This window comes from Scophthalmus maximus, chromosome 21 (assembly GCF_022379125.1).
Source record: "Scophthalmus maximus strain ysfricsl-2021 chromosome 21, ASM2237912v1, whole genome shotgun sequence".
In the NCBI taxonomy this organism is placed as follows: Eukaryota; Metazoa; Chordata; class Actinopteri; order Pleuronectiformes; family Scophthalmidae; genus Scophthalmus; species Scophthalmus maximus.
This window is the reverse complement of record NC_061535.1, coordinates 12,597,322-12,611,307: the sequence shown is the minus strand read 5'-3', so window position 1 is coordinate 12,611,307 and position 13,986 is coordinate 12,597,322. Positions and strand designations below refer to the sequence as shown.

The window sequence follows — 13,986 nt, the reverse complement described above, 5'->3', positions numbered from 1 at the left end:
CACACACACACACACACACACACACACACACAAAACACACACACACACACACACACACACACACACACACACACACACACACACAAAACACACACACACGCTGACTGATACGGGACACAGAGAGAATCATCATCAATGTCTGTATCGCTTCCTGGGCCAATCACATGCTCTGGCACTGACCAGGCGGCCAATTAACACGCGCTTTGCTGTGATGCCTGCTGGCTACGTGGGGGGGGGGGTGCGGCTGTTATTAAAGAGTTGGAAGGTGAGGAGAAGGACATGACGGTGGGACTACTGCTCAAACTATTCCTACCCCTGCAGTTACGGACTCCTCCATCAGCTACGGTACATGAGAAATGAGAGGGTGAAGGAAGAGACAGAAAAAAAAAGGGGTTTATCCTGAGAGCAGAGTGTAGAGACGATGACCGACACACACGGGTGATCTGTGGATTCTCTGTCAAGGCTCTGCAGAGGGATTCTCCCCCCCCGCGGCTCCACCCTCCGACTGCCTCGCATGACGTAACTGCTCTTAGGCTGATGGAGTTTTGAGACGCGCTGTAAACGCCGCGGTTTCGAGTTTGTGGTTTCCGGCATTTAAATAATGAGAAAACAAACACAAATCACCACAGCAACCCCTTTTTCTCCTCCACTGTCACAGTGATATTTTTACAACCTCACCTCCAGAGACCCAGTGTGTGAACACTTGTAGGTGAAAACAACACACACACACACACACACACACACACACACACACACACACACACACACACACACACACACACACACACACACACACACACACACACACACACACACACACACACACACACACACACACACACACGTATGCTCATGCAGCTCCACCCACAGACGAGGCTCCTCCCACCCAGCCCTGGTGTCTGCATTGCACCAAAGAGAGAGCTGCATCTTCTCTGAGCCGGGTTTTTCATCAACTTGCGCCGAGGAGACTCGGCAGCGTCCAGCTGCATCTTACTCACATCCCTCTCTTCATCTCCCCCCGTTCCTCTGACTGACAAGAATAACATGCTCGATATATCATGTGCTTTCCTTCACCGTGTTACCAAGGTTACACTCCCAAGGACAAGGGCGTTTTCTTGGTTTTGTTGAGCTGAGCCCTCCAGTCCCCATGGGCTTGGTGACTCGTTAACTGCAAATTCTGCCACGTCCCGAGTAACCTCGAGCATTGCTGCACTGTTGTGCACTGCAGCACATCCGTGGTCGGGGATTATGTCTCTGTGTGGGGAGGGGGAGTGGGTTAGGTGGGGTGAATCAGCATTCTGTTTCCGCCGCCCCTTTTTTCACTACAGGAATCAGCTGAACTGCTCCGCGATGGTGAAAAACTCACATGTTGTGACAATGACGCAACACAAAGTGGCCGCAGGAGGGGAAACTCTTGTGTTCATCACATGTGACCTATTTTTTGTGAGCGAGACAAATAGGACAAGCTGATGTACAATCTTTGGCATTCGGACAATGTTACCTTTTTCGTATTTTTTATACCACCACACATTCATAGTCCTCCTATGAATCATTGTACATTGTGTAGATTAACCGGACCAAAGCGCATGTTTCTAATAAGTGCTGACTTGTGACGGGATCCTGACGAAATGCCTTGAGGTGCAAAGCGAGAGAGGTTCGTGTGTCTCAGGTCATGGATCTTAAAAAGCTGCCCTCGGTGTATAAACATTAACCTGCCTCAGCGGGGGGTATTACATCAGGGTTTAATGCCTGAGTAAGTCTTAACTCGCTGACACAACACATGCTTTTACATTGGTCCAGGAGGAATTCATGAATCTTTCCCGCTTGTTTTTTGGGGGTTTTTTTTAATCCAAGTTGGGGCAGTTTTTTTCACAACCAAAAAGTGAAAAATCCTCTGCATTGTCGTGTTTGATATGTCTTTACTTCCTGTCTCACACAAACTTTTTAGGTATAACTTTTTTGAAGATCTGAATCAAATAATAAAGGGAATAAAAAAGTAACAAATCAACATACTGTTGCTTTCCTCTCATTCTCCTATTGTTCTCTATGTTTAAGTGCAGAATATTTTCTTCTTTTTTTTTTAGCCTCACAGTGCCGTGAATAAAATCCAAATCCAAAATTAAGTTCTCACGACAGTGGAGCAAATCCTTTGGATTAATCGATTTTCCACCTGAGAGAGCGAGCGATATCGCCATGGAGGTTTGGACATCTTGCGATGAGGCCAACCCCGTGAATAGAAAAGACAAGCCTGTAAGTTTCCAGCCATGTACATAAAGAAAGAGCAGACTAACTCAGGGAATTGTGTGCCACATGTGCTGCTAGCATGAGGCTGATTAAAGGACAGATCTCTGCTGCGGGACTGATCTGGGAAGGTTTTTTTTACGACGCTCTTCTTCTTCTTCTTCTTCTTCGCCCTTCCCTTTTATTCCCCGCCGCGGTTGCTGCCCTTCGGCCGCTTTCATATGCTAATGGACGGAGGCAATTGTGTGGGCCATCAGCCTGGAATTCCTCGCCACAAAGGAGAAACAGAGGCAAGGAGAGAGAGGAGAGAAAAGGGACGGACGGACAGAAAGAGAGAGACCAGACAACGAAATTGCACTTCTTGGTTGCTTGAAACAAGGAATATTTTTTGGCACTTTTGCTAAGAAATGATTAGCAGCTTGAATTGTTGTTCTGTGCCTTCATCGGGCAATAATTGATCATTTCACAAACGCACTTTCAGATTTCCCAATCAAGCAACCTCACTGTGTATCGCACGGTACGTAAATATATTCAGTCTAGAGCTGAAACAATGAGCCAATCAATTAGTTTTATGAACAGGAAAATGTAATTAATTTCGTGCCTTTTAAATAAATAAATAAAAGTCAGACAGAGCATAAAAGGGGCACGTGGGAAGCCCGTCCTGCTGTGTTGGGTGTGGTCCATCACTACAGGGATGTCAGCGGAGGAGGATGAAGGCACCACCCCCACGTTAAAAAAGCTCTGAGCCGGGGGCATCCAAACAAAGAGAGAGGACATACATCGTTTCATGCATCCATCCCTGCACCTCAGATAACCCCTCCCTGAGACAGAGAGCAGGTGGGCCAATTAGAGTCCCCAGGGTCCCCCCGCTCCCAGACGCGAGCAAGGCCCGGTATAATTGGTGTCCTCTTGTATGAATTATTAATCCTGGTTGCTCTTTGAGGATTGACAGTGCGCCTCCTGACACACAGACTCTGTAGTTTAACCCCCACCATGTCATGTGAAAGTGACTCTTCAGAACAAAGTGGAGAGGGAATGATGCCATCTATGAATAATGTTTATTTCCATCTTTTTTTTTGTTCAGACTTGAATGATTAGTATTGTTACCGACGATAAAATTCTAATGTTGCGTTCAACCCAGACGGGCAAGTTTGGCCTGGAGGATCATTTATATTTACTCGCGCCAGTAAATACAACCCGAGAATATCCGCCCGTTCTCTGTCGGACACAGACGTCAAGCGACATCAGGAAGATCTCGACAAACTAATGATAAACCACCAAGATGAAGTTTTGTTTTGTCCTTACGCCAAATATATTTAGTCACAGAAAGCTGAAATCAGAGAATTATTGACGTTTTTTTCCATAAAAACTACTTGAAGCAATTAATCAATTATCAAAATAGTTGGCGATTAATTTAATAGTAGATAGCTAATCGATTAATTGTTGCAGCTCTGCTGTGTATGTGATCTCATTGCACAAAATTATTTGCGTCTGGTATGAACGCACCTTAAAAAAACTAATATCTTTGGGAGGCCGACATATTAATAGAGCCGTGGCCTCGTAGTCATCGGCGACAGTCTCGTCGATTCCCCCAGCTCCTGTCTCATACCAGGTGTTGGCCTGTGAATATTTCATGAGGCCTCTGTGCTGCGCTGCTGGTGCACAAAGGCCATTTTGAGCGTTCCAGGACAGTGGAGGCTCTCCGGGAAACAGAGGCCTATCAGTTAGGCTTGGGAGGGACACAAACAAATTTCAGCACTGCTAAAATTAAATTAGGAGAAAGGGGCGGCAGGCCAGAGAGCAGCGCTGCCGCCGCATTGCTCTACACGGCAAGACTTCTTTAGTCCTCGCATCAGACATTCCATGGCAAAATGAAAAAGGGGAGGGTGAGAGTGATGGTGGTGCCTGAAAACAATGAGCCGTCTGTGCGAGTGTCCAGTGAAAATCGCGAAAAATAGCATGTCAGAGAAATGGAGTGTTAGCGCTGGTGCCAAGTTGACTTCTGTGCGTGCACGGACAACGGACACATACAGGATGGCACCACAAAGAGTCGTGTATGACAGAGGGAACAGATTCATAACGCTCAGATGCAAGTGCACATACGTCAGCGCAAAAGGGGCTTCGACCTTTGCACCCTTGTACTTAACATGTCATCCTATTAAAAGAGGCCAGATGCCAGTGGATTTTAACCAACCAGCCTTTGATCCAAGTCTGACAACTGAGGTCAATATGATACGGACATTCACTGACAACATCTCGGAAACTAGAAGAGAGAGAAAGAGTTTTTAGTCCAAGAATCACTCGTCTAATCTCTCGATGACATTCGTTTCCTAAGAGTTCAGAGTCGCGGCCACCGAAAGCAGCGTGAGGGACTCGTTTGCGAGGGACGGGGACACTCGGAGGTCAGCATGCCGAGCGCGCCACGGTCTCCCATTTCCACGCTGCGCTACTGAATGAATGCCGGCTATTAATACTCGGGGGATGTCAGGGATGCCTTTCCTGGAGAACTCGAGGGAGCAACAGGGAACAGAAAGCGAAGGCGAGCTGATAAAAAAAAAAGAGGAGGCGGCGAGGAGAGGTGAACAAAATCCTCGGATCGAAAACAAGATATGTTGCACATCCAAAAATACTGACTGTAAGGAGAATAGGTCGGCTTGGTTTTTGGAGAACCAGGGACATTTGCGTTTCCTGACAAGCCCTGCTATTACTACCAATTAAATGCTCATATATAAATTCTTAAATCTTAAAAACACAGAGGGCAAACTGACCTGATTATTCCAGGCGCAGTACAGATCGCAGATCCGGCTCCAGTTGTTGTGAATCATACAGTCGAGAACTTTGAGATGAGCCATCTCACATCATTTAAATGAGGGGGTCCAAGCTGCCCCAGACACCCACCCCTCAGCTAAACCCCTGCTGTGCCCGGTGGCACCCTGCTGCCGGCCACGCTCATCGGTGCCACCTTGACAGTGACGAGGGTACGAGGAGGGAATCATCAGCAGAAGGGTGCATCTCCGTGCCCATCTGCGAGCTCAGCGGGCATCCCGTCAGCCGCGGCCACCGCCGCCAGTCGCGCTTCATTAACCACGTGTTAATGATCCACGCTGCTGCACACAGAATCCTAGGGAATCATCTCGTACCAAAAAAAACCCAGCCGTCCTAAGAGAGGAGAGCAGCAGCAGCAGAGAGAGTTACCAGCAGTCCCACCTAGGTATTGATGTGCAGGAGAGGTGTCACCATGGTTACGCAGCAAAATGCAGACTGTCCTGAAGAAGAGGAGGTTAAAAAGACGATGGCGCAGCCTGCACTTATTCTCGTCGTCTGCCTCTGCGTTTTGGGACCCGTCCCTCTCTTTTTTTTTTTTTTATTCCTTCCGCCTCTCTTCCTGTGATGGTGTCTCGTCCCCGACAGACGGTGCCTCGCCGCGCTCGTCTCTGCAGCGGTACCAGGCGGAGGCAGCCGGAGCGGCTCAGACTAAATCTACATGCATCTCTGGCTGGCCGAGATGCAAGAGAGAAGCAGGGACCAGAACGATTCCCCCGCTCTCTTCTGTCTCTGCCTTTCCAGGACAAGAGTCAAGAACAAGCAGAGGTGTAACACTCCGAGAGGTTGTCGCTGGGTCTTGTGGAAAGCTACAGAGGAGACTGTGCAGGCTCCATACCTGACTGAATTAGCATTTTGCTGCTACCGCGGGATGCTGCGCAGCGCAACTTATTCCTCCTTGTTCAGCAAAAAGAGAGAGCATCAGTCTGCTTTGCAGGAGGAGGAAGACTCATTGACAACGAAGGAGGAGTGCCGCAGCCCCCACCGCCTCGGAAGTTAGCTCCTCTGAAGTAAACGGACGTCCAGTTAAAGACTTCCGCTCGCCGCGGGACGCCGAGGAAATCAAAACTTTTGAGGGAGGAAAGAATGCCCCGGAAATCACGCGAGGAGGGGAGAATTAGGGAAAACTGCTGGATGCCAGTAAATTGTTGTCTGGGATTCTTTATGTTCCTCTTCCACCCTTTGATGCCGCATGACGTCCAGATGGTTGTGATTGTGACATTTGCTGCGAGGCGGCTTCATCGGCGAGATGCTCGGCGCTCACTTCATACGAGAAAAAACGCAAAACCAATTAGCAGCGAGGAGTAGCCTGAGGTTCGCTTAAGGATATTCATAAATATTTAAAAATAACTCCATTAGCGCTGCTACATGTCACTCCTGTGTTTGCCCTTTTTTTTTTCCACTAACAGGGATCCACAGGATGTCGCCTGACACGCCGCTTTGAAAACTCTGGCTTTGAAAATGAGAGGCACCAAATCTTGTGCAACGACCGGAGGGAGACGTGTCGGAGATGAAGGGTAGAGACGACGTGAGGGATCGTTCAGACACATCAGGTCAGGAGGCTACACACACACAGTCTAGTCAGAGAGGTCAGCCAAGTCCCACAGGCCACTTCTCAGTGACCAGACATGACGACCTCCGGGCCCCACAACGCACCATCAACACACCCGTAAAAGACAATCTCAGCAAGACAGACGCAAAAAAAAAAAAGAAACTTGCTTTGGTTTCACACTAGAGAAAGAATGACATAAGGCAAAATACTCAGTTCTTGGAAAAATGAAAAGCATCAGAAGCGTCGTTTTTTTACAAACAAGACTGTGACACGAGCTTAAGAAGTCGAGGGGATTAAAAACAAGCAAATCTTCCGCAGAGATCAACAATGGTTACGGATATATTTAGGCCACGACAATCTAATAAGAGTCGGGGAAAACCAAATACAGATTTGTGGTGCAACATGATAAACAACATTTCAAATAAGATGAATTAGACTTAAATTAATGTTATCATCAAATCTATAAATATGCCTGTATTTGGAAATTACAGGCATCGCTGAAGTCCACGTTGCAGCAACATGTGTCGCAAGCCACAACACTTCATCCTCCATCACAAGCCAGGAATAGACCAGTAAACAGTAAAAGCATGTGCCCCACCCCCCCACAACCCCACAGCCAATCCAATCAATCCCGAATTATGGATCGCAGAGCGTTCCCTGGACACACACACACACACACCATCCTACAGTAATCAAAACAGAGCACGGACGCGTGTTTCATGGATGTTAGTGTTACCTTCTGTCCCTCTCTGAAATATGACATATAATGGACGTCATGTGAAGAGAGGAAGTTATTAGATACTGTAAGGCAGGTTGTAGTTACTGTCAAGAGACGAGTTCAATCCTGTGGCTCTGCCGCCCATTCATGAAATCGCTCCTTCGTCGGCGCGGCGCTCGTTCCTTTCCACCGCCGATGCTGACAGGAAATAAGGTGGTTTCCTGCCGAGACCTCGAACCACACTGAGACGCTGCGCTGGGTTAAGATATGTCCTGATAACACCCTGTTACCTAATAATGCTCTGGCACATTAAATACAGAATATTTAAGCCTCCTGGAGTCATGTGAAGGACTTTCCTCCCTGTCTGTCTGCTCGCACCATCACCTGAGATGTATGTGAGAAAAATTCAAACATAGCTGCTGCGTGTTCGTTATCTACCAGCCGACCGCACGGCACATGACGTAATCTGGGGCTCATAGAGCCTGCAGGGTGTAAAATATGACAGGACGGAAGAGGAGTGAGAATATCATCCGAGGAAATGAGTTGTGCAGATAAACTGAGCGCTTCACACACACACACACACACACACACACACACAAACACACACACACACACACACACCACTCGTCGTCTGACTAGTGTATGTCATGTCTCGGAGCCCCAAGATAGAGGCTGATAGGGGGCAAGTGTTGACAGAGATGCCTTGGGCATGTGTAACAGATAGCGTCTCAGCCTCACTGAGCATTAGACTGGTTCTGCTCTGCCTGTCTGCCTCTGCAACCCCCTCCCCCCCAAACTCTTACCCCCCTCACCATCCTTTTCTGCCCTCCCTTTATTTCACCGAGGGGCATCCAGGCAGAAGAGGCTGTGACATTGAGCCAATTGGCAGAGGAGGGAGAAAAAGAAAACGGTGGCAATTTTACCGCCCATATGTTAAACTCTCGTTTGCTTCCTGCTCCCTCCCTTCCTCCCCTCCCTCTGCGCATCCAGAAGGCATGGTCGACCTCGAGTCGGACGCACCGATTTCCCTTTTTGGTCTTTTCCAGCGTCAGTCACTGGGAAGTTTGATTCCGATAAGAGATGCCAAAATACACACACACAGGGGTGGGGGGGGGACCCTCTGAGAGAGCACCTCTGGATATTCACTGTCACTCTGTGTGTGTGTGTGTGTGTGTGTGTGTGTGTGTGTGTGTGTGTGTGTGTGTGTGCGTGCGTGCGTGCGTGCGTGTGCGTGCGCTACAACAGAAGCCAGTTCACGTCCAGGTCAGTCTTGTTTTGCAGAACATGAATGAACCGCCGTCTCTTGCACGAGACACATTTGCTTTGCAAATTAATGCAAATCCCCCCAAAAAATCGCTTTGTCGCTGCTCCGTCTGATGAATGGTTTCTAAACACTGATAAATGCTTATCTCATTTCTTTTTCGAGGCACTGTTATGTGCTTTTGTAAAGATTTTCTTTTCTAAAAAGTGAGATCATAGAGAGTTTCATTAAGGGCTGGGTGGTGGTGGTGGTGGCGACACTGGAAATTTCTGTTTTCTCCTGATGCTAGAAATGTGTCCAGCTGGATATGTATGTGGAAAGATTTAATCCTCCTAGTTTCCTTTTTTTTTTTATAAAAAAAAAAGAACCCGTCTTACACGGCACAAACTGACCACTGTCGCATTCCCCCCGACCGGCGTAATGATACTGTCCCGACCAACACTCACACATCCAGGAGAAAACCAGCAGCTATTCCAGTACACTGATCCCTTTTTTCCCTCCACACACACACACACACACACACACACACACACACACACACACACACACACACACACACACACACACACACACACACACACACACACACACACACACACACACACACACACACACACACACACACACACACACACACACACACACACACACACACACACACACAGCATTCATCTTTCCGCGGGTTAAATATAGCATCGCTGAAAACACGCGGGAATAGAGGACGGGTGAAAGACAAGCGTGTTGGTGGGTGGGAGGGGCTGTTTTTAGAGCCAGAGCATCACCAGCAGCCAGAGCGACCCCATTGGTCTCCTCCTCCCCTACATGTATGATGGTGGCAATCAATACATGCTGGTGTTTTTCCCTGTATTGCTCCCTCTTCTTTTCAATCTCTCTTTCCGTTTGGTTTGGCGACGCACACTTTTGTTTTTTTCAGGTTCATGATTTGAAAAAAGGAAATTCAAAACTGACATTGAGAGAGAGACAACCAGCGGAAGAGAGAAGCTCACACAGACCGACGCCCGTTATTTTCCACAATCGATCCATCTGCTGATTTTTCCAATTAAAACGATTTATGGTTCAGAAATGCCACACGTCTTGTTTAGTTTGACCAACAGTACAAACCTATTTAGTTTACGATGATACAATAGAGGAAATCTGTAAATCTTAAACATCAGAGAAGATGGGATTTAGAGAATGTTTCGTGATTTTTGCCTAGACTATCAAAAAACAACAAATCGATTATCAATAACTTGCCGTTGATTCGTTTTGATTCAGTTGAAAACATAATCAATTCATCACTCAAGTAATTTTGAGGGTCAAAACTGTGCGTCATTCATGAAAGTAAACGGAATATCTTCAAGTTTCGCATCGTTTTGATGATGTCACGCCAGTTTTTCACTATTTTATGATTCGGACAAAGTAATTTTACAGAAATAATCATTAGTTGCTGCTCTCACTGACGAGAACAAGTTCATCTATCTAATCTATCTTTTGTCGACAGTGTTTCTCTCAGATGTGTAGAGCTACATAACTATGTGAGGGAGGGGAGAGAGCGATGGAGTGAGAGAGTGAGAGAGAGAGAGGGGCAGACGTTATACACGTGGGGTGTTTTTCCCTCAACGACTGGGGCAGCTGTGCCTAAATTACCCCAGCGTTGCTACCGTCGATTTGACAGTAACAGGGTGGGGTGTGTGGGGCTGTGTGGGTGTGTGTGTGTGTGTGTGTGTGTGTGTGTGTGTGTGTGTGTGTGTGTGTGTCTGGGGAGGGGGGGTTATATTTTGCGAGTACACTGCCTACAGTGTCCCTCATTAGCAAGCTGAGATGATGTAGGGGGGAGGAGGAGGAGGGAGCCTCATTCCGCCTGGGGTCTCAACTCTCGTCGGTCCCCAGGGGGGGGTCGGCGGTCCATGAGCAGTGAAGCTTGAAAGTTAGTTTGCAAATCTTCTGTTTGTGTTGTCGGAGTAGATAAAAAAAAAATAGTACCTGCCTTTAAACTATCAGGTTAAACATTGGCACTGACTAACAGGTGATTCACCAAAATTCAAATCTCCCATCAGGGCATCAGAAATACAAATGTTGACGCTTCCGCTCCAAAGCTTGGAGTTCTCAATCTAATCAGTGATGGAAAGTCAGGTCACACAAACCGACACCTGTTCATCCGAGCTCCTCTTTGCCCCGTCAAACATTTCATAAACCCCCGGGCGCTGTTTGCTCACACGGCCGCCCTCGCCCTCGATTTTCCCCCAAAGATTTACGCCGTCCGTCCACAGCCAGTTCTGACACAGTAAGAGGATTACGGGCGCACAGACAGCCGCACTGTTGCCATTTTTCTGATGATGGATTAATCCACAAACACGGCAACCGCTGCAATGCCGTTGTGACACGCGTCATACCATCGATGATGCTGATGGTGATGGTGCCTGCTGACGCAACGGCTCGATGAGGAGGGAAAAGGATGAGCTCTACAATGTGCCATTTATGTGTGCGTTTGGCATGCAGACCTGCAAAAACAGAACCCAGCAAGATTAGCACTGCAAAAGTACAAAACTGTCTTTGTGCACTTAACCAGTTTGTCGGAGCGAGTGGGGAAGAAAAAAATGAACCCTATCACCCCGAACACTGGCAGCTGGCTGCAACACTTAGCTCACACTCTCTCTCTCTCTCTCTCTCTCTCTCTCTCTCTCTCTCTCTCTCTCTCTCTCTCTCTCTCTCTCTCTCTCTCTCTCTCTCTCTCTCTCTCTGCGAGTGCATGTCACAAGTATTCTTAAAAGCGAGAATTACCTTTGAACTGGCTGCTGATGAAGCCACAGCTGCTAAATAGTGCGACTGTACATCGCCGAAGCTTCTCATCTGCACAAGTGACAGTTTCAACCAGTGAGTGAACACACGCACACACACACACACACACACGAACACACGCGCGCACACACACACAAGTCTCAGGCACTACAGTGCAGCGGCACAAAGTCCGGCACTGTGACGAAAATAGACGTTGCGATCTGGCAAAAAAATGCCCATAATGTGTCAACAGGATACAAGCGGGGGGATTGATGCGTTCACAGAGTCTGGGTTTTTTTTAGAAAATGTGGCACATTTATATTTCTCCTCCGTCGTCGCCCCCCCCCCCCTACGTTTTACACACTTAATCCTGCCATTGTGGAGCACTTCTGCCCGGTGACACTACACCGACCTTCCAGGGACTGGGGGGTCAAATCTTCCGGCCTCTCGCTGCCACATTTGAATTCAGCAACCCCCCAATTCCTGACCATAAAGGAGGACCCCTCCCCTTCCCTCCCTCCCTCCCTCCCTCCCCTCCCCTCCCCGTGTGTGTTGCCACCCTACCTCGCAAGACGGAGTCACGGCTCTGTGTTCACCCTCTTCATTGTCCTGCAGTGAATCACTCCGACGTGCTGCCATCATTTCATTTCAGACCGCAGGAGGACGCAGGAGGAAGAAGTCCCTTAGAGCCCACATCGAGGTGAGGAGGATGAAGCCCACCAAAAAAAAAAAAGAAGAAAAAAAAGGATCCTAATCCACACCGTCCTCCTTCTTCATGTCCGTCAGTGGCTGCAATCTGGACACATAAACGGAACAAGTTAGTGATAAAAGAATGTGTGCACACTGTCCCCATGCACCTCACAGAGCCCGATGATGGGTAAGGACATTCAAAACAAGATTGTTTTTCGTTCTCCACTAGGACTGAGAACATTTTTGCATCCCAGCACCAGCCTGACGTCTGTGCAAGAACGAACAGCAAGGAGATGCCCTGGAATGAACTCTGGAAAAATGACTCCAGCCCAATAATAAATGTCAAAAAGTCCATAGATTCCCGATGAGCCTGGTCATCCGAGGACAAACCAACATCTAAAAAGTGTCCAGAACTCGACATGAAGGATGCCATTAAGACAATCCTGCAAGCTCCTAATAAGTATTCGACTACAAAATTAACCGCCCAACTATTTCGATAACCGATTTCTATGGAAAATAAAAGTCACAATTCTCTGACTTCACCTTCTTAAATGCAGTGTCTCCCCTAGGTTTACTGGTTTGGGGGGGGGGGGGGTGGGGGGGGACAATGAGGAATAAGGTGTTTAAGGAAAGTGACCTTAAATGACTTCTGCTTGGCATTATATTAAAAAATTGAAAACACAAAAAAAAAAGATTAATAATAATTTTGACTTTTCAAGGGGGGCGGGGACTAACGTTGGAGGGGCGGGGCGGTGGTGGGGGAAACACTGTAAAATGTGAATATTTTCCAATTTCTTTTGCTCCTCTGCCACAAGCAAACTGAGCATCTTTGGTGTGTGGACAAAAAAAACAAAAACAAAAAAAAAACACCATCTTGGGGATTTGGGGAAAATTAATTTCTCGATTAATCGAGAAAAAGAATCGAGTCCCTTTCTGTTAATCCCCCCAAAAAAATATAGTTGAGGACAAACTGCGCCGAGGTCAACACAGGGGCCGCGTCCGAACACTTCGAGTTACTTTCCCTCTCTTTCCTGTGAACGGGCAGTAGAACCAGTGTGGTCCACGAGGAGGGCGTGTGGCTACAAGTGAGCCACGGCAGGTGGATGAGAGTCGCCCCTGACGGGATCTGCACGCAGGGAGGGGGAAGGCAACATGTTTCTTTTAAAATGAGACGTGCAGGTCAAATAAAGGAGGAGGTAAAAGGGCACAGGACACACGAGCCATCACGAATCGAACCGAACCGTTACGTATAACAATGTCTTTTTCTCGTTAATGTGTACTGTCCCTTTAATAAGAAGGACATGAAATAGCCCCTTGTGGTCGTTACCGGGCGGACGACAGGTTGCCAACAACAACCGCAAAAATTAAAAAAAATAATAATAATAATAATTATAACCTACCTACCTGTTACAAATTCAGACATTTACTCCGAAGCGACGGGACAAACACATCGTCCATTTTCTTTCGTTCCTCTGGGAAGAGGAGCGGGGGTGGTGGTGGGGGGGGGGGGGGGGGGGGGGGGGGTGTCCCGTTCAAAAGGCCTCGGGTGGAACCGGAGATGGGTTATACGGGCTGTCAGTGCGGGATGTTCAGTGTCCGTCCTCAGGGCTGCGGAGCGCGGTACCTGCGAGGAGCAGACCCAACATGGCAGACGAGCCTCCCTCCGGCGGGGCTCTCCCTTCGCCACGGGCGGACAGTTATCAAAAACCCGCCGTGTTCATTCATGTCGCTCTCATTATTTCCGAAGCCGTCCTCGGGTCGACGCTTTTCAAAAAAGAAGTGGAAACAGAAACAGGGAGAGGAGGGAAGAGGAGAAAAGTAACGCGTACTCGCACCGCGACGAGCGACAGAGGAGACTGACGAATCTCCTGGCTGGCTCTGCCGAAGCTCCGCCCCTCCTCCTCCGCTGGCCCTCCTCGAGGG

At 48.1% G+C, this 13,986-nt stretch overlaps 1 protein-coding gene and 1 long non-coding RNA gene across 3 annotated transcripts in view; one reads left to right on the top strand and one right to left on the bottom strand.

The window, feature by feature from the left end:
- Positions 1–12,071, bottom strand: part of LOC118291442 (rho GTPase-activating protein 21-like) — a 65,027-nt gene extending 52,956 nt beyond the window's left edge. The window contains exon 1 of one of the 2 annotated variants that reach the window (XM_047329756.1): positions 11,938–12,071. In XM_047329756.1, coding sequence (XP_047185712.1) covers positions 11,938–12,015 — 78 coding nt within the window. In that variant the 5' untranslated portion in view covers positions 12,016–12,071. Of the gene's footprint in view, positions 1–5,009; positions 5,574–11,937 lie in introns of those variants that run through there. The other variant, XM_047329755.1, reaches the window with a different exon arrangement.
- On the top strand, positions 11,250–12,632 carry LOC118291453. Its single transcript, XR_004786670.2, has 3 exons — positions 11,250–11,469; positions 12,026–12,190; positions 12,293–12,632. It is a non-coding gene; the product is annotated as an uncharacterized LOC118291453 (long non-coding RNA).
- Positions 12,633–13,986: the final 1,354 nt, after the last annotated feature.